The following is a 22,010-nucleotide window of genomic DNA, read 5'->3' as shown; positions in this document are numbered from 1 at the left end:
TTTCCCTGATGGAACACTAACCAATACAGTTACTGGTTATCTAGGTAATCTAGCACTGTGGACCAAACCATCCCAAAACTTAGTGGCTTAAAACATCAATCATTTTCTTTTTTCCATGATTCTATTGGTTGTCTGGGCTTAAATGCGAGGTTCTTTCGCTGGTTAGGCTTAGAGTCTGGTGACTGTAAATGGAATCATCTAGAGGCTGGGAAACAGGGAGAGTTAATTAGTCCTCTTTTTATTCTCCATGTATTCTTGGAACCTCTCCAGTGGTCTCTCCATTAGCATAGCTGTATTTTAACATGGTAGGTCAGGGTTCCCAAGAACACTAAAATGGAAACGTCTATCATTTTTGCTATATTATGTTAATTAAGGCACATCATTCACCCAGCTCAGATCCAATGTGAGAAAGTAAACATAACCTTGGCAATTATAGGGTATAGTTGGAGGCTTTGGAGGAATACGACATCATCAATTTATACTTAATAGTACCAACACCAAATTCATTTTTTTCAAATGTTGTTTATTTGCTCTCCTTTACTTGTATTTTGACTACTCAAATAGATAATTTTAATTTCTTGATGAAATTTGAAATATCATTTCAGAAAAATGTATCAAATAATAAACAACCAGATAGCAACATGAAAAAGGATCTCTGTTCATCACTATGTCTTACAAATAAAATAACAAAAAATAAAACTATTAAATTTTAATCTTGACAGTTTTTTACATCTCTAAGAGTGTTTTTATTTAATCAAAGTATCCTTTTCAGACATCTTAAAATTATTTTTATGAGTTTATGATCACACATGGGATGAATTTTAAGATCCAGAAATATCCTTTACTTACATTGTTTTCTAAAACTCTCTTCTAGGTCTACTTGAAGATTTTTTTCTTCGTTAAGGTTCAAATGGTGGTACTTAAAATAATGTTAACAATTACAATAGACCCAATCACAGACAATACCAGGGTAGAAATATTAACTCCAGAATTATGACCTTTATCAGTAGTAGGAGTAGGAGTAGGGGTAGGGGTAGGAGTAGGAGTAGGATAAGTGTCATCAGGATTTGCTTGAGGGGTAAACAAAGCTACTTGTGCAATGTTGGATACTTTTGATGTCAAATTGCTTTTATCTATGCTTTTAATGGCAATAAATATGTGAGTTGCATTTTCTTCTGAGATATTCCCTGGTTTAAATGCAAAGATTTCCTTGGAGTTGGCCTCCTTTGGTGACAGATCAGTAGTATTTACTTGAAGAGCATCATCAAAACTGTCTCTTAGATCAAGAAGACTTCCACTTATTTTTATGATATAATGTTGAGCTGAGAAAAAAAGTTACATGTAGTTTAGAGACTGGAGCATAGCATATTCATTCCTTTTTTTAATTCTCAAAAATATCTAGTTATACAAAGCAGATACTCAGATCAAAAACCTTACTCATTTTTTAATAAAAGCTGAATTCTGATCTTAAGCTCTGCAAACTGCTACCTTCTTTGTATGAAAAGTAGGACCACGTTAAAATGTGTCATTTGATTGATTAAAAAATATCAGATTATAAAATTAATACTTTGCTAGGCTGTCAATATAAAACCATTCTCCCCTTACCCACCCTCACACCCTTGTTTTTGCAATTAGCACCTTTCATTTAAGCCAAAATCACGTGACACTTCGTCCTTACCTTTCCCAACATCAAAGTTATCTCCTGGTGCTGTCCATGTAAGAATAATCTCATCCTCCTGAAGTGTGGCATCAAGGTCTGTGATTTGACTTGGTGGATGTAGGTCATCCGAGAAATATTTTGGGACTTGTGACACCACAAATGCACCTCCAGACGCTGTTCGGCTGAAATCCTCCAAGGTGGTCTGAGTATCCTCATCAATTTCAGGTCTTGGCGGGTTTGCTTCAATTTCCCCTGCATTAAACATTTCCTGGTTTATAATGGGCAAAACTGCTGGTATTTTTTATAATTCAGGGAATCACCTTCTTCACCCTACTTGTCTTTTCCTTTTAATAAATATATATACAGTCACATTTTTACTAAGTTTTGTGACAATCATAAGCATCCAGTTGGTGAGAGAATTCTCATCTTTGGTAGGATATTGTAGGACAGAGTCAGATAACACATTGCTTTAGAATTAAGCCTACACTGGATGAGAGAAATATTATATAATTCAATATGTGCCTTTTTAAAAAAGGAATTGCTTCACCTCTTGAATTATCAGCACTCTGGGAATATATCTGGGGAAATCATTACCAGTTCTCCTCCACCCACTTGTGCTAGGTCCCTCCCTCCATGCTGCAAGTGCTAAGGAATATTCTTCTGTTGTATTCCAATTGCTAGTAGAAAGCCCCTAAAAGTCACAAGGGACCAGATAAAAGAAGCTAGCAAAGAATGCATTCTTAATTCTTACATCACTTTACTACACACATTTTTTTTTTCTTTTTGACTTATTAAAATTCCAAATGAATGTTTACTTTTACAGCATATGTAATCTGAAGGATAAATTCTGCACTGGCTTGTGCTTAGGTTCATAAATTGACCTGTTTCCTTCATCTTGAGCTGAAAGTTGGGCATATTATTGCTGATATACATAAGATGTTCCAAACTAACACAATAATAACTGACATTTTTGAGTGAGATCATGTCTTTTGCAGGAACATGGATGGAGCTGGAGGCCATTATCCTCAGCAAACTAATGCAGGAACAGAAAACCAAAATACTGCGTGTTCTCACTTATAAGTGGGAGCTAAATGATGAGAATTCATGGACACAAAGAGGGTAACAATAGACACTGAGTCCTACTTGAGGGTGGAGGTTGGGAGGAGGGAGAGGAGAGAAAAAATAACTATGAGATACTAGGTTTAGTACCTGGGTGACAAAATAATCTGTACAACAAACCCCCATGACACGAGTTTACCTATATAACAAACCTGCACATGTACCTCCAAACCTAAATTGAAAGTTTAAAAAACAATAATAACTGACCTTTTTCGAGTGCTTGAGTGCTTACTAGGTGCCAGACATTGTACCAAAGCTTAGATTAATTTAGAGGCAAATCCTAGTATGACTGAGAACTTTATTCCATAAAACGGAAAAGCTATATTTTGAGTTGTGATCAACCTGTTTGAAGCCTCAGTTATATAAAATCACCAATATTATTCAAACTATCACTGGATTATAAATATCATGAGTTACTCACCGTTCACTACCCAGCCTGGTATATACGCAGCTCTATTCAGTGGAGGCTGTAAGCTTAGCCTGGCAGTGTTTGCTCCTCCATGAGCCCATACTTTTAAGCTGTAGCTGCCATTTTCTGTATATGCTGTAAAATACCTGGAGTAGACCCCATCATTCTTGAAAGAATCAGCGCCTTGTTATAGAAATGAAGGAATAAAGTATTGTAAAGAGAAACGTATGCATTTTCAAAGACAAGTAATTGGCCTCTACAAGGATATCCTCTAGATTAGGCTTAATATTTTGAGATTGACCCTTTGGAGAATATTTCCATTATATTCTGCCGAAACAATATATTGTAGAATTGATACTTTTGAGCTATTTTGATATCTATTAGGTCTATATAACATACATACACACACATTAATATTTATGTATGCATAATAAATGCCTAAATACTTCACCTTCCCATCCTTATTAATTCATATACAGAGTATTACACATAGTACTCTTACAATTTCTCTACCACTTTTTGCTTTCAGCTTGCTTTCTCTAACTCTAAACACATTAATTATGTCATCTCTCTTTTTAAATCAAAAGGGTCTCTACTAAGGAAAAATCCTATCTTTGTGTAGAATTTAATTCTCACAACAGTCAAATAAAATTACTAAATTTGATGATTTTTAGAGATATACATTTCCCAGATTTCCTAGAGAAAGGTCCCAGCATTCTGTGTTCTTACAAGCCCTCGAGATAACTCCTTTGCACACTAAAGTTTGTCTGCAAACTAAAGACATTTGCAGACTAAAGAATGTCTGCTCTATGTCATTGTTAATCACCAATACCATTTCAAGTAAAGGCACTCCAAATTAGCAAATTTCCCCAATTACCTAAATGGTCATGTAGCAAAATGTTGAGAAGGGAAACATGATGCATATAAGTTTTAATGTAGTATAGATTTGCAGAAAGGGGAAAATGAGGCAAGGAATAGTTGTGGAAATACTGATATATCTGAAGAAGACATTGAGGTACACAAAAGAACAATTTCACCTTCTTAGTTTTTCTCAGGGGCAACTGTAGTTGAAGATATGATTATAAAATGATTGAATAAGTTACATTGCAAAATATACTGATGGAAAATTTTGTTAATTTGAGTGCCTATCAATATAGTTATTTCCTTGCTCATTAACCTCTTAACAGAAGCTTCTGTTCCTAGAACAATCTAGAATCTAGGGAAAGGGTCTTTAGGTATCACTCATCTGTGCAGACCATGGAGATAGAGAATGGCCAACACTGCATCTTGATTCCTACCAGCCAGACCTGGTATCTGATGCCCCAGTGATGAATCTTCCTCTCTTGTGGCAATGCTAGCTGCCCCTGGGTCCCAGTTCTTAGGACTATATTTATACTGTGTTCCAGCTGTTGAGGATTACTCCTGCTTTATTTTCCTGCCAGAGACCCAAGTTCTATCACTTAATCGCATCTAGTTTGCTTGTGCTTCATCCTCTCTAGCCAGACTTTCTTGATGCTGTCCTCAGCCTCCTGAATGAGACCTTTCTAATTGGTGACAGACATTGGTTGCCTGGCTGATAAACAATAATGATGACAAAAAATTACATGTATGGCCAGGCATGGTGGCTCGCTTCTGTAATCCCAGCACTTTGGGAGGCTGGGGTGGGAGGATACCTTAAGCCTAGGAGTTTGAGACCAGCTGAGGCAAGATAGTGAGACTTTTTCTCTTTTGTAGACCTTTTCTTTACAAAAAAAATGTAAAGATTAGCTGAGCATGGTGGCACACACCTGTATCCCAGCTACTTGGGATGCTGAGATGGGAGGATTGCTGGAGCCTAGGAGGCAGAGGCTTCAGTGAGCTGAAATGGTGCTACTGAACTTCATCCAGCCTATGCGACAGAGTGAGACCTCATCTCAAAAAAACAGAAAACAAACAAAAAAATTCAACAAGCAAAAACGTTTTTATTTTTATTTATTTATCAGGTATTTTTGTTGTTATTGAGACAGAGTCTCTCTCTGTTGCCCAGGCTGGAATGCGGTGTTATGATCTTGGTTCACTGCAACCTCCACCTCACAGGTTCAAGTGATCCTCTAGCCTCAGCCTCCCAAGTAGCTGGGTTTACAAGTGTGTGCCACCACACCTGGCTAATTTTTTATACTTTTAGTAGAAAAGAGGTTTCACCATGTTTGCCAGACTGGTCTTGAACTTCTGACCGCAAGTGATCTGCCCACCTTGGCCGCCCAAAGTGCTAGGATTACATACCTGAGCCACTGTGCTCAGCCCCAAAACATTGATTATTTACCACATGCAAGACATTTGCTAGGCACTCTGTAGGTTTTACCTAGATAAAATTTCCTGCTGGTCCTGCTATTCCTCCTTAATCTGCATCAATTCTGTTGTCTGTCTTACTGCCCCACAATGCCACAGGGACTCACAACATGCTCAATTAGGAAAATATTGGCTTATTCATAAAAACCTGTGAATTACCTGCACCATTATCCAAAAGCTCCAAAACTTCTGTATGTCCACTCTGTGATTCAATGACAGCAGTCACATTGGCTCCAAGAACAGGTACAAACCCTTGTAGAATTTCTGCGTAAACAATCATTGGGCTGGGGAAACTGTTTATGTCCTTATTCATTTTAGCATTCAATGTGATTGGAGGCACAGAAGAATTTGCTGCTCGAGAAGTTACTGTGATAGTTAATGTTTCTGGGTTTGCTTTGGCTTGAAGACTGTAGGCCCAAGTGCCCACCTAAAAATTTCAACCAAAATATAGTAAGTATCCAAAGTCAAGCTACTTTCTATATTTCCATTATGTAATTCTAAATAAATTATATAATGGGGAGTAAGAATAAAGAGGTTTTTAAGGATGTTGAGGATAAACGGGAAAGGGCTGAGACAGTTCAGACAGAGCATGCCAAGTGGTATCATTCATGATGTGTACACTTTGCTACATCTCAATTGGAAAAAAATAAGTTTTAGAAGGTTTGCCTTGGTTTTGACCTTAGATTCCACAGATTCATCAATCCTGGTAGGGTGAAAAAGGAAGGACCCTGTAGCTCTCTACCCACCAATTTGCATAGACTCTTCCTGCATTTCCTTCTTAAAATTCTTCTCAGACTGTCTTGACTACCTTTTCTTCCTTCTTCTTGATACATAAGTTCTTTTTTACTTTTTCCTACCATCATAATTTTAAGGACACAGGCATAGAAAGTACATACTATTTTATCTTAATTTTAAAGTTGATACAACCTTTGGTACTCACATTTATGACATTAAACAATTTATGTTCAGTTTTTTAAAAATGTTGACAGGAAGTCTAAAAGCTGATTGCTTACCTTTGCAGTTCCTGGAATACTGAGATAGGCCATTTTGGAAGTTGCATCCACTGTGAAATTTTCCATGATTGTTCCATTGGGATCCCAGAGAGAAATACTGGGAGGCAGACTGTTCCATGTGATGAGAAAGAATGTGTCCTTTCCCACTGTACTGTCAATTATGACAGTGTCGTTCATCCAGGGATTACTGTTCAGTGTTAATCCCTTACTTTCAAGCTGTTTAAATAGATTTCAAAATTAATTGAAAAGACAGTAATTTTATTCTTTTTAAAGATGGTTTTAAATTTCTGGCCTGAGAACAAGCTTATAAATGGCAAACCACCTTAGACTTGTGATCTCTCTGCAAGCTGGTGATGATATGACAGTTATCAATTAAAAAGTGAGGAAGTAAGAGACTTAGAGCAGAAGCATGGGTTTTACAGTCATGAATATGACCTTACTGTTTTTTTCCCGGTTGTCTTGGCAAGCATTCATGGATATTATCCTGATATGGAATTTTGAAATAATTTTTTCACACAGATAGAGGGAGTAGCACTGGACAGTAAACATATTCAACAGAGTACAAACTGATACATAAAGGTTGGAATCCTGAGAAGAGAGGAAATTGAAGATAGAACCTTTTTTTGAGAGGAGCTTTAAAGAAAGCTTTCCAACTTTTTGTTGATAGCTCTTAGTCCAGGAGAGCTAACCATTTTTGTTTAGTTACTTATTTTTTAAAGTGACAAAGAAATATGCATATATTGTGGAATGGCTAAATCAAGTGGATTAACATATGCATTACCTCACATACTCTTTTTTTTTTTTTTGTGGTGAGAATGCATAAAATCCACTTAGTGTTTTTCAAATATACAATACATTGTTGTTAACTACAGTTGCTATGTTGTATAGCGGGTTTCTTGGTGTTCCTACCATCCATTTAAAATAAACAGAACACAAAATAGTATCTTCAGAATCAGTTTTCTCTCCTTGTCAATTTCAGTCACTATAATCATCATTTTCTCAGTCAACGACGATGGCAACCTCAGAAATGACCTTTATTATCCTTTAGCTTATTCTCTACACAGTAGTAGGCTATATCTCACACCAATTTTTAACTTGTTTGCAGGATATATCTGTAGACCAGATGTGCAAACCAATCTGCACATACTCTAAGCTCACATCCTGTAACTTCCGTTCCTTTCATTGTTGAGAAGTAGAGGAAAATAGGTTTGTTTAGGGATCATGGCAAGTTTTAATATAGGCAGTGAGTTGATGAGCTGGAAAATACAAGACAGAAATCTTGATATAAAGTGACATGACATAGACATGTAGGAATGAAGACAAACATTTTTGTAAAATGTATTTTGAGAGAAACTGGCTATGTTCACATGGGACGTGAAGAAAGAAGAATCAAAGTTTACTCACAGTTTTTGAATCTAAGTAACAGAAAATGGTGGTGCTATTAAGACCCAGATGAGCAAAAGTGTTAAGTTCAGAAGACAGGTGAATAAAAAAGCCACTGAAAAAAGTGGTTGAAGAGGTGACAGAAGCCCTATGTTTGTAGCTAGACAATGATTATTCACGCCTTCTTTCTCCTGCTTAATTTATTTCCAAGATACACTCGTTCCATTTCGCAACCACGTTCTTGAGTTCATGTGTCTAAATCTACTTCATAGAAGTTCAGTATGGAGACAGCTTCAAGCATGAGCTTTTAAAATGCATTCATTGAAAAATGGGTGCTTTATTTTGGAAAAGGTCCATTTTTGGTGAAATATTTGACATTATTACATTGTAATGTCATTTCTTAACCAGAGCTGTGGCAATAGGAAAAGAAACAGTATGTCTGCTACTTCCCCATTTATTTTACTTTTATTTCACCAATTAATTTGGCTATAGCTAAAGGGTAATTTCTATTTAAGATTAAAGTTTAGATTTTAATTAAAAATTACTTTGAGAAAAATATGGAACTCAAAACTTATAACCACCAAATTTTTTTTCTTTGTTATGGCAAAGGTAAACATGAAAACCCAAGGAATGAGAACTCTGACCTGAAGGGACTTCTGGGAGAGTTCAGTATTTCCTGATGTAAGGGCCCCAAAAGCATCAATGAGGCCATTGTTCTGGGCTTTACCTGAAGCATAAAAATGACGTCCTCCTAAAATGTAAATGCATTAATTAGACTGCTTTCTAGAGAATAAATATGTATATTTTAGTGATTATTAAGGTAACAGTTAAAACAAAATCATAGTTTCAGTATGTGCTATTAAAATAGACCAAAAGCATATAGTTGTACAGATTAATTCTGAAATGCTCATTTTAAAATGCCATAACTAGGGAATGAAAGCTACCATAATACCTCATTATCAAAATCTTAGCTAGCTAAACTGCATGATAATTATAGAATATGAAAGATGTTACAATTCCATGTATTAAAGCTCACAAACTTTACACAGCCGTTTTAGAGAATCTTTTATTTCTAACAAAATTGACTTTCAGATATTTCAGCCAGTGTAGGTTTGTGAAATCTTTTGTTAAAAGATTGTTAATCCTTTATTTTAGTTCTAACAAAGTTGACTTTCAGATATTTCAGCCAGCGTAGACCAAAATCAGAAAATTAGAAAGATGAAAGAGCTGCTATATTTAGGTATCCTCACAATAACTGGCAATGAGCAGATAGAAAAATGGAAAGCAAGAGCGATAAATCCAAAAAAGTACTACTTTTAAGGAGCTACTTGGCACAGAAATAAATTTTACAATGGCCATGAAAGGACTTTGAAATGATATGATTTTGCATAATTAAGCATTAAAAAGCAAGCATATATTTAGTACCATTAGAAGCCAATTCAACAGAATTTATACTCATATCATAAATTATATATTCTCTACTAAGTTTAAGAAGGTATTGGAAACACGTAATCCATTTTCATCACGTCTGTGTCTGAAATAACAGCTACCATAGTTAATGCTTATATAAAAACTTTGTTATTTAGATCTTTTCAGCCTGAGTTTCTGTTAATCACATACACCCACCCCACAGCTTATGCTCTGGTCTTACGGAGTTTTCACCATTCCCTCCATGTGCCTTGCACTGTCACCCCAACATGATGCTTTTTGCTCACGACTTGATCATCTTTTCTTAGCCCCTTTTTCTTCCCAGAGAAATTCAACACCTTGTTCAAAGCCCAGCTCAGAATTCAGCTAGTTTCTCATGCTTCCTTTCCCTGGCTCTATACAACTGTAGTAAAGCTAATGGCTTCCTCTGCTCACACAGAACTTTATTTTTCTATATTCCTCCTGTTATGAAGGAATGTTATCTGATTGTTATTTCATTAACAGTTTTATTTGTCTCTCCAGCCAACTGGACTCCAAGTGCCACGAGAACAGAGATTGGGTCTGGTCCCCAGCTTCAGTACCTTCAGGGCAGAAACTCAAGAGAAGTTGTTGAACTGTCAGCCTTTACATGTATGCATTGCTATTGAAGGCCTGGAATAAATGGAACATGTTTTACCTGTTATCTTGCTCATCTCTATTACTGCTTCTTCAGCAGCTGTTCCGAAAGCAATAAAATGAACAATGGCCCCACTTTGTTTCACTTCATCAATACAAGAACTTGCAGTGTGGTCCTCCCCATCAGTCAGCAGCACTACTTCAGATCCATCGAGGTGGGAGCATAGCTCTCCAATGACCTGCAAACATAATTCAGAGCACAGTGACCAACAGGCATACCTAGATCAAAGAGACAAATGGGAAATCAGAAAAAAATTTCAGAGAGAATAAACACAAGTTATGCAAAATAGAAGAGATAGCCTCTATTTTAAAATAAAGAATTTTCAATCAACAATTCTTGGGGGATGTTAAACATGAAAATTTTTTTAAACTCCCAGCTGCAGTGAGTATTTATTTAAATGAATTTGGTGGGACCAGGCTTTGGAAAATCATCTAGACTAAATGAAAATATCTCAACCTGGGAAACTCAGGTCAACCAGATACCAAAGGTATAATCACAGTATATGACATTAAATAGTGTTCTGGTTTCTTTGACTGGACTACCTTCTGACAGACAAGCCTTCAGTTTATGAAGTCTCTTGCACTTAAAGCTAGATGCATTAAGAATCCACTTCAACATTTTAAAAAGTCAGTGATTACAAATTAGTAAACCCTCAGTATGCTTATAAAGAAAAAACACAGAAAGTTCTAAGCATGTGGGCTTGTTATGCAACTTTCATTTACTTCTGATAATAACTGGCACAGAACTAAGCATATTGGTGACGCTCAAAGAATATATTAAAATTATATTTATTAAGTTCAATTTGTAGCTTGAATCCTTTTCCTAAACGCCAAACAGTTTGAAACTCAAAGTTTTGAAACTAGATGCCAGTAAAAGAGGATAAAGAGAACTTAGCCCAGGATGAAAACTATATTTCATTTTCTTTGACAGTTTTAATTGGTGGTAGCATCTTTTTTTTTTTTTTTTTTTGAGACGGAGTCTCGCTCTGTCACCCAGGCTGGAGTGCTGTGGCCGGATCTCAGCTCACTGCAAGCTCCGCCTCCCGGGTTCACGCCATTCTCCTGCCTCAGCCTCCCGGGTAGCTGGGACTACAGGCGCCGCCACCTCGCCCGGCTAGTTTTTTTTTTTTTTTTTTTTTTGTAGTTTTTAGTAGAGACGGGGTTTCACCGTGTTAGCCAGGATGGTCTCGATCTCCTGTCCTCGTGATCCGCCCGTCTCGGCCTCCCAAAGTGCTGGGATTACAGGCTTGAGCCACCGCGCCCGGCCGGTAGCATCTTGGAGCACCATTTTGAGACCTTGAGTCCAGGCCAAGAGGTGAAAAATAACAGATTATCAGTGGCTTTCTTTGGCATGGAGTGGAGGTGTGTGTGCAGATTTGCAGAAGAGGGTTTAAGGTAGAGGTCCCTTGAAAGTTGGTATCAGGGAACAAATTGACCACCCTTATTTCAATTTTGCATGTTTTGAAGCAAAGAGTGACTATTACACATATTGCAATATATAGGAAATATTCTCTGACATGCATTGAAACCAAACGGAAAGATAGGAAAATGTTTTTATACATTTATGGCATTTGTAGCATCTCTATCACACTTCTCCCATGCATTTAAGTATAAAATGAAGATCCAAAGATGAAACAGAGTTCTCTCTTTCACCTCTCCTTTTCCTGCATGAGGTTATTTGCCAAGTATTTACAATGTGCCAGTCACTGTGCTGGGGATTCAGTAGGAACTACATTCCTACATTCATATATTAATAAATAATTGGGTTCAATTTAACAATGTTTATGGAGCTCTGTGTCAGAGACTGAGGAGCTCTAGAGATGAACCACAAAGACAAAACTAATATGTATTTACCACAGAATATTCTATAGTTCAAGAGAAATAACAATGTACTGTTACAGTTTACTGAACATTTGCTATGTATTAACCATGTTTTATACATTGTATAATTTGATCCAACTCCAGGCTCCCAAAATGTCTTCCTATTACCACTTTTACTGCCTACAATTTATTTTATTCAGGGCAATTGTAATCGTCTTCCTGGAACATAAATTGATTATCAAATTCTGATACTTTAAACCCTTCAAGAGCTTTTTGTTGTGCTTAAAACAAAATACAAGCCTCATATTTTTTGAAGTTTTCTAAGACCTGTCATGTCTACCTCTCCAACCACATTTCATACCCCCTCATTTGCCAAACTCCAGTGCCACTAGCTTCTATAATTTCTTAGAATAATCTAGTTTTTTCTCACCTTTTTCTAAGGAACTTTTGCACTTTCTTTTCTATCTGAACCACTGGCTTCTTCTCATCCTTCAAATCAGAGCTTAAATGTTACTTTTTAGAGAAGGCTCATTGGCCTCTCCACCCAAAGTAATTCTCCTTTCCCTGTTACTCTGTCCCATTGCCCTGTTTCATTGTTTCATTTACTAGATATTTCACAACACTATCTACATAATCTGCAATTCTTGTTTTTATCTATCTATTATCTGTTCCCCACTTATATCTACATACCACAAGAGTGAAAAAGCTTTGCTTGGTGAATAAATTAAAGCATGTTCATATTTTGAATAAATTAAAACATGAGCAACCCTATGTATCCTATTTTACTGATGAGGTAATTGAGGGCTAGAGAGGATAAGAATCATGTTTAGGGTCACAAAGCTGATAAGTGACAATTGTGATTTGAATGTAGGACTTCATGTTACAAACCTAAACTAAACTGTCATGCAATTCATGGAAGAGACACATTCAGTTGGGTTGGGAGTAAAAGGGAAGTTACATGAAGGAGAAAGGATTTTGAAGGATTTGTAGAATTTTAACATGCAGAGATGGGAGAACAGGAAGCATTTTAAGTAGAGGAACTTGCATGGTGCAAAGATTTTGAGGCTGTTAGTACACAGGGGACTTGGAGAACAATGTGTATAGTAAGTTGGTTGGAGGATAGAGTATTGAGAGGGGAGAATGGAGCAAATAAGGCAGGAAAGATAAATGATGGCAATTTTACTGGGTGGGGGAGACTTTTTAGTAATATCAGACTGAGAAATTGAAACAATTTTGTAGACTGTAAAGAGACAGTGAAGATTTCTAAACAGTAAAATTACATAATTTATATTAATTGTGAGCTCAAGATGACCATTTGGCTAAAAATAATATTCATAATAATTATACATATATTTACTAATTATTATAAATATATACTTATAATAAATTATATATTTAGTATATATAATATATGAAGTAGATATTTGCTACATAATATAGTAAATATTGTTCTAAGTATGTAAATGTATCATTTCATGTAATCCTTATAATTATTCTATGAGGTAGGCATTCCTATTTCCTATATTGTATAGATGACAGAGTCCAAAGAGACTGAAAGGTTAGTCTAAAATTATGTGGTTAGTAAGTAGCACATACAGTACTCTGATGTCAAAGCTCATGCTCTAACTCATATGGCTTACCCTAAATATGACTCACAGTCTTGCTACATCTGCTGTAAGAGGTATAATAAATAGTTTGCCCTAGCTGAATGTTACAGAAACTCAAATGAGAACTAGTTTAAAGTGGAATAATATTATACCACCTGTGTCACTGCCCCAAAAGTTGATGACTTTTGCATCCAAGCACACTTATTTAACTAACATTTACCGAGCACTGACTACTGCATGGTAACAAGACAGCAAAGTCCATGACTTCCTTGGGCTTGTAAGTGAGTGGCAAATTGATAGTCATTTATTCACCCATGGGTTGTTCATTGATTCGCTGATCCATTAAAACATCAAGAGAACTTTTTTCTATATGTTTAGTCCTGTGCTTCTTAGGATTAATTATGTTAAAAAAAGGCAGCAAGTATGTGCAGTAGCACTTAACATGAAAATGTCCTGAAAAGAAACAAAAACCAAAATATATTTGCAGTACAATTTTCACCTGAAATGCGGATTTAATTCCAGAGCAGATGGAAGTTCCTCCCCAAGCGTATGTAGGTAACCATGCCAAGAGTGTGTTTCTTTCATCACTGCTTATTATTTGGATTGGCTTGTTTATAATAGTGGCAGTACTATCAAAGTGAACCATCCCCACCCAGGATCCATTTTCAACAATCTGCAGCAGGAAATATTTTGCTGCTTGGTTCATTTGATTTAGGCGGTCATAACTCTAGATCAAAAAGACAAGAAAAACAAACAAGTGATTTTGACTGGAAAATAATAGACAATCACATAAAGTGAATGGACAGAATTTATTGGTAACATTTTCTATGAATGGTAATCGATGTTGTTAAAGGAAGCAATTATCAAATTTGTAATTGATAAAATTTAAAAAATGGTGGTATGTATTATGGGACACATATTGTGTAGTAAGGAGCATAGGTTTTTATTTACAATTGATTCTTGACTGCTAAGTATCCAAGTGAGGGGTGGAAGGTAGGGTGGGGATTGAGTTGAAATTGGGGTGAGGATACACATCTGAGAGACTGTCTAATTACTCTTGGGAGCTCCTGTGCTTGTTGTCTTCAGATAAAACCATACCCCCAAGCCTATAAATCAAACCGGATTATTGTAGACTCCAACCAGAGACTGGAATCACTCCATCCACTGGAAACTAGACTGCCCAAAAGGTAATACTTACTCAAGCTTCATTTTAAGTTTGGAGAGGCCAAGGCCCTATCTTCTCACTTGCTCCTTCTGTTCCTAACCTCTCGCTGCCACCTTTCCACCGATGGGTTAATTGAATTGGCTCTTTGGTAACCCTCAGGACCCGGCCATTTTTCAGAGGTGATTGTCTAGGATATAAGCTTCTTCATGCACTTGTCTTCTCCAGTCCTTATCACTATACTGATCTGTGTTACTCCCTGCCAACTTATGCCCAAATTTCCTTCTGAACTCCCTGAACCAAATCACAATGAGAAACTTCTACATCTTCATTTTACATGCTCTCTCCACTACCCGCATTGTTGTGGCTCAGTTCCTTCCACTCTATCATTCTCTGCCCTTTTTAATACCTCCCTCATTTGCTGAAGACCTTATTCCTATTCTTCAGCAGGCTTTGCTCTGCCTTAAATGTGCCGTCCTTCTGGTTTCTTATCACATTGCACCCACTTGTTTGCTGTCCATTCATTTCAACAATTATTTATTGATTACCCCATGTGATTAACTTTATTCTAGGAAATGGGGATAAAGATGAATAAGACATAGTTCTAAGTCCTAGAGGATCTCCTAGGCTAGTGGAAGAGAAATGTGTAACGTAAATATAATATGCAGTAATAGAGGTATGCACAGAGCATTGTTGGGAAACAGTAGAAGGGCTTTAACCAGCCTAGAAGTCCAGTCCATTTTCTGGAGGAATCCAAGGAGGAAGTGACCCTTGGATTAGGTATTTTTAATCATATTCGCATCTTTCTTTTACTATGGTATTTTGCTGCAGTATCTTGAAGTCATGATCATGGGCAATGATGGTACTTTATGCCACCATGCAATTTAGAACAATCTAGGTGCAGACAGAGTTCAGTGTGTTCTCAGATCTTCAAATATCCCACATCCCTATATCCAGAAAGAGTGAACCTACCGCCATGCTTCCAGACTTATCAAGAACTAAGCACACAATTCTTTGACTGATCTTCAGCAATGAGAAGACAGGTGGAGGAGGTGGTGTCACCATGGGTATGGTGTTATTAAAATCCTCAGAACTGCTAATCACCTCCCATGTACTTCTAAAATTGCACTTTTTGTTTTGTAGGCTTGGAGCTTCTTGATTATGGGTTTTTTCTTTACAGAATTCAACAACCTAAACGGTTAATAAAATAAAAAATAATTTTAATATACCATGCATTTAAAAATCAAACTACAAACCTGAAAAAATTTAAAATGCCTTATGCAGATATGTTGTTTGTTGAATGAAATATCATTTACTGAGCATCAATATTACAATAAGGTAGATTTACCATAATAAGAATAATGGTAACAGTAATAACAGACAACACTAGATAGCACTAGGTCAGCACATACTATGTGTCAGCCAATATTCAAAGAACTCTATATCAATATATGTAATCCCCAGGTCACCTGAACAGATACTTTAAAAACATGACAATATGTCATTTGATTATAAATTCTGGAAGCAATTATCAGCATACTTACAGAATCAATACTTTGCGTAAACATTATGGATGCTTTCTCTGTTTGCACCTTATCAGGAAAGAATTGACAATCCTTTTCATACAGTTTTGTTTTAGAATCAATTCTGCATGTTCTAGTAATACAGCTGCCTCCTTGACACTTATGAACTCTATTTATACCAGAGATACCTGCGGAACACCTGAAAATACATGACAGTTAATCTCTGAGGCAACCGAATCATTAACACTTATAGAAATCTTAAGAGGTTGTATTCATGATGACCTTTATATCAAGATGTTTTTTCTATGTGTACCATGTCCTTCCTATCCTGGCAGTAGAGTTTAAGGGTTCCAATCAAAGTAATTATCTATTTTTTAAGAAATTCTAGAGGGAAATTTTAAGTGGGGCCTCCAGATAAACATAATGGTTGAGTTCTCTCCTTGTATTAAAGCTGCTGATCTCTTGCTCAGACATCTCTCCTGCTGGTCTTTTGGTGGTAAATATGCTATAGGGACCTGGATAAGAGAACTTTTGAGACAATTTACTCTGAGTACCACTTTAGCTTGAAGTTCTTTGTAGATTTCTTCCCAAAGAAGATATTCCCAAAAGAAAGGTACATGGGATAGACACAAGTCTTATTACTCAAAGAGTATTTTTATCCAAAGGGTAAATGTGATTGGAAGCGAAGAGGAGGTACTGCCAAGAATCCCATGGTAGAATAAAAAATGTTGGAGACATTTTAGACATATGTTTTATGGCATGTAATTGACCACAGGTGGCAGTGATTACAACAAATACGCTGAGATGTGAACATATTTTGCCTTTTCAATAGGCTTTCAGTTCAAATTCAGGAAATGATGAATAGTTTTTATTCTGTTATTTAGGGAGTCTCATAAATATGTCGATGCTTCTACTGCTCCCAAACTAGGTCGACATGATGAAACTATCTATGTGGAAAATCATGATGAATATTCTGCAGCAGCTGTTATACATCTAAGGGGAGTATGACATAAACAAATGCAATAAATGTAATACTCTCTAAAAGATGTGCCTGAAAATTGGTGCAATGGGGCAGAGGAAGGACCTTGACTGAAATCATATACCTTTCAGTTCTCACATTAGTGTCAAGTCCTGAGCCCCAGCAGGACATCTACACTGATGAGGCGATAGCACCAATTTTAATTTTAAACCGATTCTTCCCAACCATTTGATCATAGAATCAAAAGGAGATTCTATTATTAACTGTGATGCTAGATGGTATTATAACCTTTATAAATCTCCAAGAAGTTCCTGCTTGGCTCCTTGAAGCTGCCTCATTTCTTACTCAGTCCACATTTAGCACTACTTAACCATGTTTGTGCATTCTTGTGTGATGTGAATAACTTTGATCTTATCCCAGCATATTGTAAATCCATTTACATGCCCAACTTCAACGCAAGTGAATTCTGGAAGCTATGGCAGAGAAGTATAAAATATGTCAAATTGTCAACCGAATGCTTGCCATTGAAATTATGTATGTTTTAAATAGCAATTGACTACTTGAAGATACACTTTGTAAAAAAACAAACAACAAAAAAACAAAAGCATTGTTTTGTGACATATTGTCGGCATTAAGAATGATTTTGAAAGATATCAAAGGGAGGAAAATAAGAACGGATAAAAGCCTGAAGTCAGTTTAGAAAATTTAAGTAACCATGCCTTGTTGCTTCGATTTTTTTTGACTTAGCACTGTAGAAAGGCTGATCTTCATTGTACTCATCAAACACTCCCCACCGGAGGTGAGCCCACTCATGGACAAACAGTCTGCCTGTGGGAAAGCATTTCAAATACATGATCATAATTCAAGTGACACATTTTGTATCAAAATATTTTAAGGAGCTACTCTTTCAATTATAAAATATATTTAGATTTCAGTTTTCAACAACTATCAACATTTATATTTCAGTGTATAAAAAAGCCTATTGCATTAAATTACATTATATTATATATTATGCTATATTAAGTAATATATTATCTTCTTATTCCACAACATGTTAAATCAATGAAACAATAAGGGAGGATATGCTATGGACCGAGTGGACTGGGATTTGTGTTTTGGTTCTTGGGGGTAAAAAGTCTTAGTACAATGGTTTATGGTTCTCCAAATTATAACCAACATATCAGATATACAGTACATCTCTTGCACCAAAATACCATGTGAATACAATTAGAAAAAAAAGTCTAAAAATGCTCCCTAGCATGATTTAAAAAAAAAATTGGGAAACACTATTATGGGACAAATACAATTCTAGACATGTTAGCATTAATTATATGAAACAATTACTAATTATATATATATTCAATGCAATACTAGGTATTAAAAAAATAAAGATGTGTGAGATTTAGTCCTTCACTTGGGAAGTTTTGAGAGAGGGAGTTCAAATAAAATTTTTTTAAATAAGAATTTTGCAATAAATGGAGGAATAAAAGTAAATTCACAGCTTGAGATGCTGAAAGAAGGAAAGTGGAACTTTCATTTTAGCAATGTTGAGAAAAACTTCAGAGGAAACAGAGATGGAGAAGGAGAGATTGGAAGTAAAGTCTCTTCTGCTACAATGTGTGTTACTGTAGCTCAAACGACCTCATATGAATCTGAAAATAGGAGGAAAATACACCATAGTACCATAGTATGAAGAAGTCATCTTCTCTTTCTTTCCTTCTTTCTTTCCTTCTTTCTTTCTTTCTTCTTTCTTTCTTTCTTCTTTCTTTCTTTCTTTCTTTCTTTCTTTCTCTTTCTTTCTTTTTCTTCTTTCTTTCTTTTCTTTCTCTTTCTTTTCTTTCTTCCTTCCTTCTTCTTTCTTTCTTTCCTTTCTCTCTTTCTCTCTCTTCCTTCCTTCCTTCCTTCCTTCCTTCCTTCCTTCCTTCCTTCCTTCCTTCCTTCCTTCTTCTTCCTTCTTCCCTTCCTCCCTCCCTTCTTTCTTTCTTTTTCTTCTTTCTTCCTTTCTTTCTTTCTCTTCTTCTTCCTCTCTCTCTCTCTCTCTCTCTCTGCTTTTTATGAGACAGAGTCTTGCACTGTTGCCTGGACTAGAGTGCAATGGTGCCATCTCGGCTCACTGCAGCCTCCGCCTCCTGGGTTCAAGTGATTCTCTCGCCTCAGCCTCCCGAGTAGCTGAGATTACAGGCACCCACCACGACGTTCAGCTGATTTTTTGTGTTTTTAGTAGAGATGGGGTTTCACCACGTTGGCCAGGCTGGTGTTGAACTCCTGACCTTGTGATCCACCCGCCTCAGTCTCCCACAAGTGCTCAGATTACAGGCGTGAGCCACCGTGCCCAGCCGTCATGTTTCTTTTTTAAGTCTTTGCTATTCAAACTGTGGTTCTGGACCACATCCTTCAGCATCACCCGGAAGCTTGTTAGAAATGCAGAATCTTCAGGCCACTCTTTGCTTACAGAATCAGAAGCTGCATATTAACAAGGTCCCTAAGTTACTCTTCTACATAATGCACTTTAAAAACACTGGTTTCAGGTTTCCTAGGCAAGTGGAACCAGGTTCGTGGGAGCAGAATTAGAACCTTCAGTAGGAAAGGAAAAAGCCCTCATATCAGCTACTGCAGTAGGAATCTGGTGCATGTTAAGAAAAATTTAAAACTCCCTGTACCTGGCTGTCTTCTCAGAGAGTTCACTCAGACTCGATTCCTTCTCAGGTTTCCCTGCCTCCCATGCCCACCTTAAAAGCAACCTTTTTGACTTAGAATTCCATTCCTGTCTACATCATTGTCTCATTTCCAACTATCTCTGTTCCTGTTTCTAGTAACATTTCTCTCTCACCCTCTTCACACTGTGTGTGTGTGTGTGTGTGTCGTGTGTGTGTGTGTGTGTGTGTGTACTTTTAATATGCGCTATGGCGGCCTCTAGCCATACTGCATTGCTTGCCTGGATGATCTAAATGATCTATTGTGATCGTTGGTGTTGTTATCATTATTATTACAAAATTGCATAGATTTTGAGAGCTCTCTTACTAATCTTATTTGTCCAAAAACCTTATTGCTTTTTAGGACATTGAAGAATGTGAGTTTTTTACATAAATGCACATATCACATTATGCATTTGTGAAAAGGAAGAAAGACCTGTCTAAGAAGAAGGGGAGACCTGTCAGTAATAGAATAGGGTTTAGGTGTGGGATATGGGAAAAATCAATAACTGATATGGGGACGCTGAACTTACAAATTGGAGGAGCCTTTCTGTTCTAAGAAAGGTGCAGGTAGAGAAGATGTAGGTGGTAATAAGTTTGGAAATAGAGAGGAAGAATGTAGAGACCTCTGTTTTATCAATCAGGACATTAATTGATGGGATTGAGAAGAGTGCCTAGAGATCTTGAGAAAAATGGTAGAAGTTTTAAAACAGCTGCTACAGGAATTGAGAAAGAGAATTGAGAAGAGCTGAGTAAAAATATTGTTGAGTAGCTTTGAGTGCTTCACTGAGCTTGGAAGTGCGTTTTTATAATCATGTCAATTAGTTTTATAATTTTCTTCAACATTCTTGAAAACATGACAGGATCTAAGAATAAAGTAGATGGATAATTCAGAAGATTTAGTAAATTGAATGAAACATAAGGATATGAGTGGTAAGAGAATTGAGCTATTTATACTTGTAGTTGAAGTGACTGATTTTGCTGGACATGCCAGATGGAAAGAAAGTATAACTAAAAGGGCACAAAGGATTAGAGGTGCCAAGGAAAACAAACATGGTCAGGATAATGTACAGGGAAGAGGTAAGATTGGGACATAAGGAGATGATGGAACTTTCAAGACTGGAGAGGGGAACTGGTCCAGGTAATGAATAGGACCAGATCTAGCTGAATGTTTGGCAGAGACCAGAGACTTAATGAGTGTTCAATGAACAGGAATAGAAGAGGGTAATTCTGGGGTATGGGGATTCAGGAAGGTTCCCATTTAATAGTGACACATGTGTAGAGCCCTCCTTTAATAATGATTTGCATTTTTGTCTGTAAAATGCACTTTTGTTGTTTTGACAAATTATTTCGACATTTAGATTGAACTAGATGACATTGCCATTTTTATAGGTGAAAATGATCAGTTACAGACAATGTCATCTGTTTCAATGAAATAGATTGATATTATCAGCAACTGGTAGCCTAGGAGTGTTTTCTCTTGACCAGTAACTGGCAACATGACTCTTTCCAGATTACTATATATCTGGCTTTCATGTAGCTTACCTGTGATTTGTTAATAACCAGCTATGGGAGAACTGGAAAAATTAAAATGTAAAAAGCATGCCTTAAGAAAAACATTTATTATTGCTTTTCTCTGTTTATATTTTTGTAGACACTGTACTGAGTACATTTATCTGGATTCTTTAGTTTAACGTAGAACAAATTTTTTTTTTTTTTTTTTTTTGAGACGGAGTCTTGCCCTTTCGCCCGGGCTGGAGTGCAGTGGCCGGATCTCAGCTCACTGCAAGCTCCGCCTCCCGGGTTTTACGCCATTCTCCTGCCTCAGCCTCCGGAGTAGCTGGGACTACAGGCGCCCGCCACCTCGCCCGGCTAGTTTTTTGTATTTTTAATAGAGACGGGGTTTCACCGTGTTAGCCAGGATGGTCTCGATCTCCTGACCTCGTGATCCGCCCGTCTCGGCCTCCCAAAGTGCTGGGATTACAGGCTTGAGCCACCGCGCCCGGCCTAGAACAAATATTTTACAAGGTAGAAACTCCTCTCTTTGCCATTTTATAGGGAATAGGCACAGAGACAGTAGGTCACTTGTTTAAGGTCACACACAGCTAGTAAGTAGGGGAGCCAGGATTTGATTCTATAGACTTTGGCCCCATGGCCTGCACACTTAACCTGCATAGAAAGTTGTATGCTGCAATCATTGCAAGATTATT

The 22,010-nt window shown here is 36.8% G+C and overlaps 1 protein-coding gene and 1 long non-coding RNA gene across 2 annotated transcripts in view; one reads left to right on the top strand and one right to left on the bottom strand.

The window, feature by feature from the left end:
* Positions 1-513: 513 nt before the first annotated feature.
* The window catches only part of CLCA4 (chloride channel accessory 4), a 34,808-nt gene continuing 13,311 nt past the window's right edge, over positions 514-22,010 (bottom strand). The window contains exons 4-14 of the mRNA XM_033225478.1: positions 17,827-17,935; positions 16,150-16,327; positions 15,578-15,796; positions 13,943-14,170; positions 10,017-10,194; positions 8,557-8,663; positions 6,530-6,745; positions 5,676-5,943; positions 3,201-3,371; positions 1,679-1,912; positions 514-1,322 (exon numbers count right to left, since the gene is read on the bottom strand). Of these exons, the coding sequence (XP_033081369.1) occupies positions 907-1,322; positions 1,679-1,912; positions 3,201-3,371; positions 5,676-5,943; positions 6,530-6,745; positions 8,557-8,663; positions 10,017-10,194; positions 13,943-14,170; positions 15,578-15,796; positions 16,150-16,327; positions 17,827-17,935 (2,324 nt within the window). The 3' untranslated portion in view covers positions 514-906. The remainder of the gene's footprint in view (positions 1,323-1,678; positions 1,913-3,200; positions 3,372-5,675; positions 5,944-6,529; positions 6,746-8,556; positions 8,664-10,016; positions 10,195-13,942; positions 14,171-15,577; positions 15,797-16,149; positions 16,328-17,826; positions 17,936-22,010) is intronic.
* Positions 5,877-10,090, top strand: LOC117092199. Its single transcript, XR_004440666.1, has 2 exons — positions 5,877-5,966; positions 9,863-10,090. It is a non-coding gene; the product is annotated as an uncharacterized LOC117092199 (long non-coding RNA).

This window comes from Trachypithecus francoisi, unplaced genomic scaffold (genome assembly GCF_009764315.1).
Source record: "Trachypithecus francoisi isolate TF-2019V2 unplaced genomic scaffold, Tfra_2.0 Lachesis_group12, whole genome shotgun sequence".
NCBI lineage: Eukaryota > Metazoa > Chordata > Mammalia > Primates > Cercopithecidae > Trachypithecus > Trachypithecus francoisi.
This window is presented reverse-complemented; position numbering and strand designations above follow the sequence as displayed.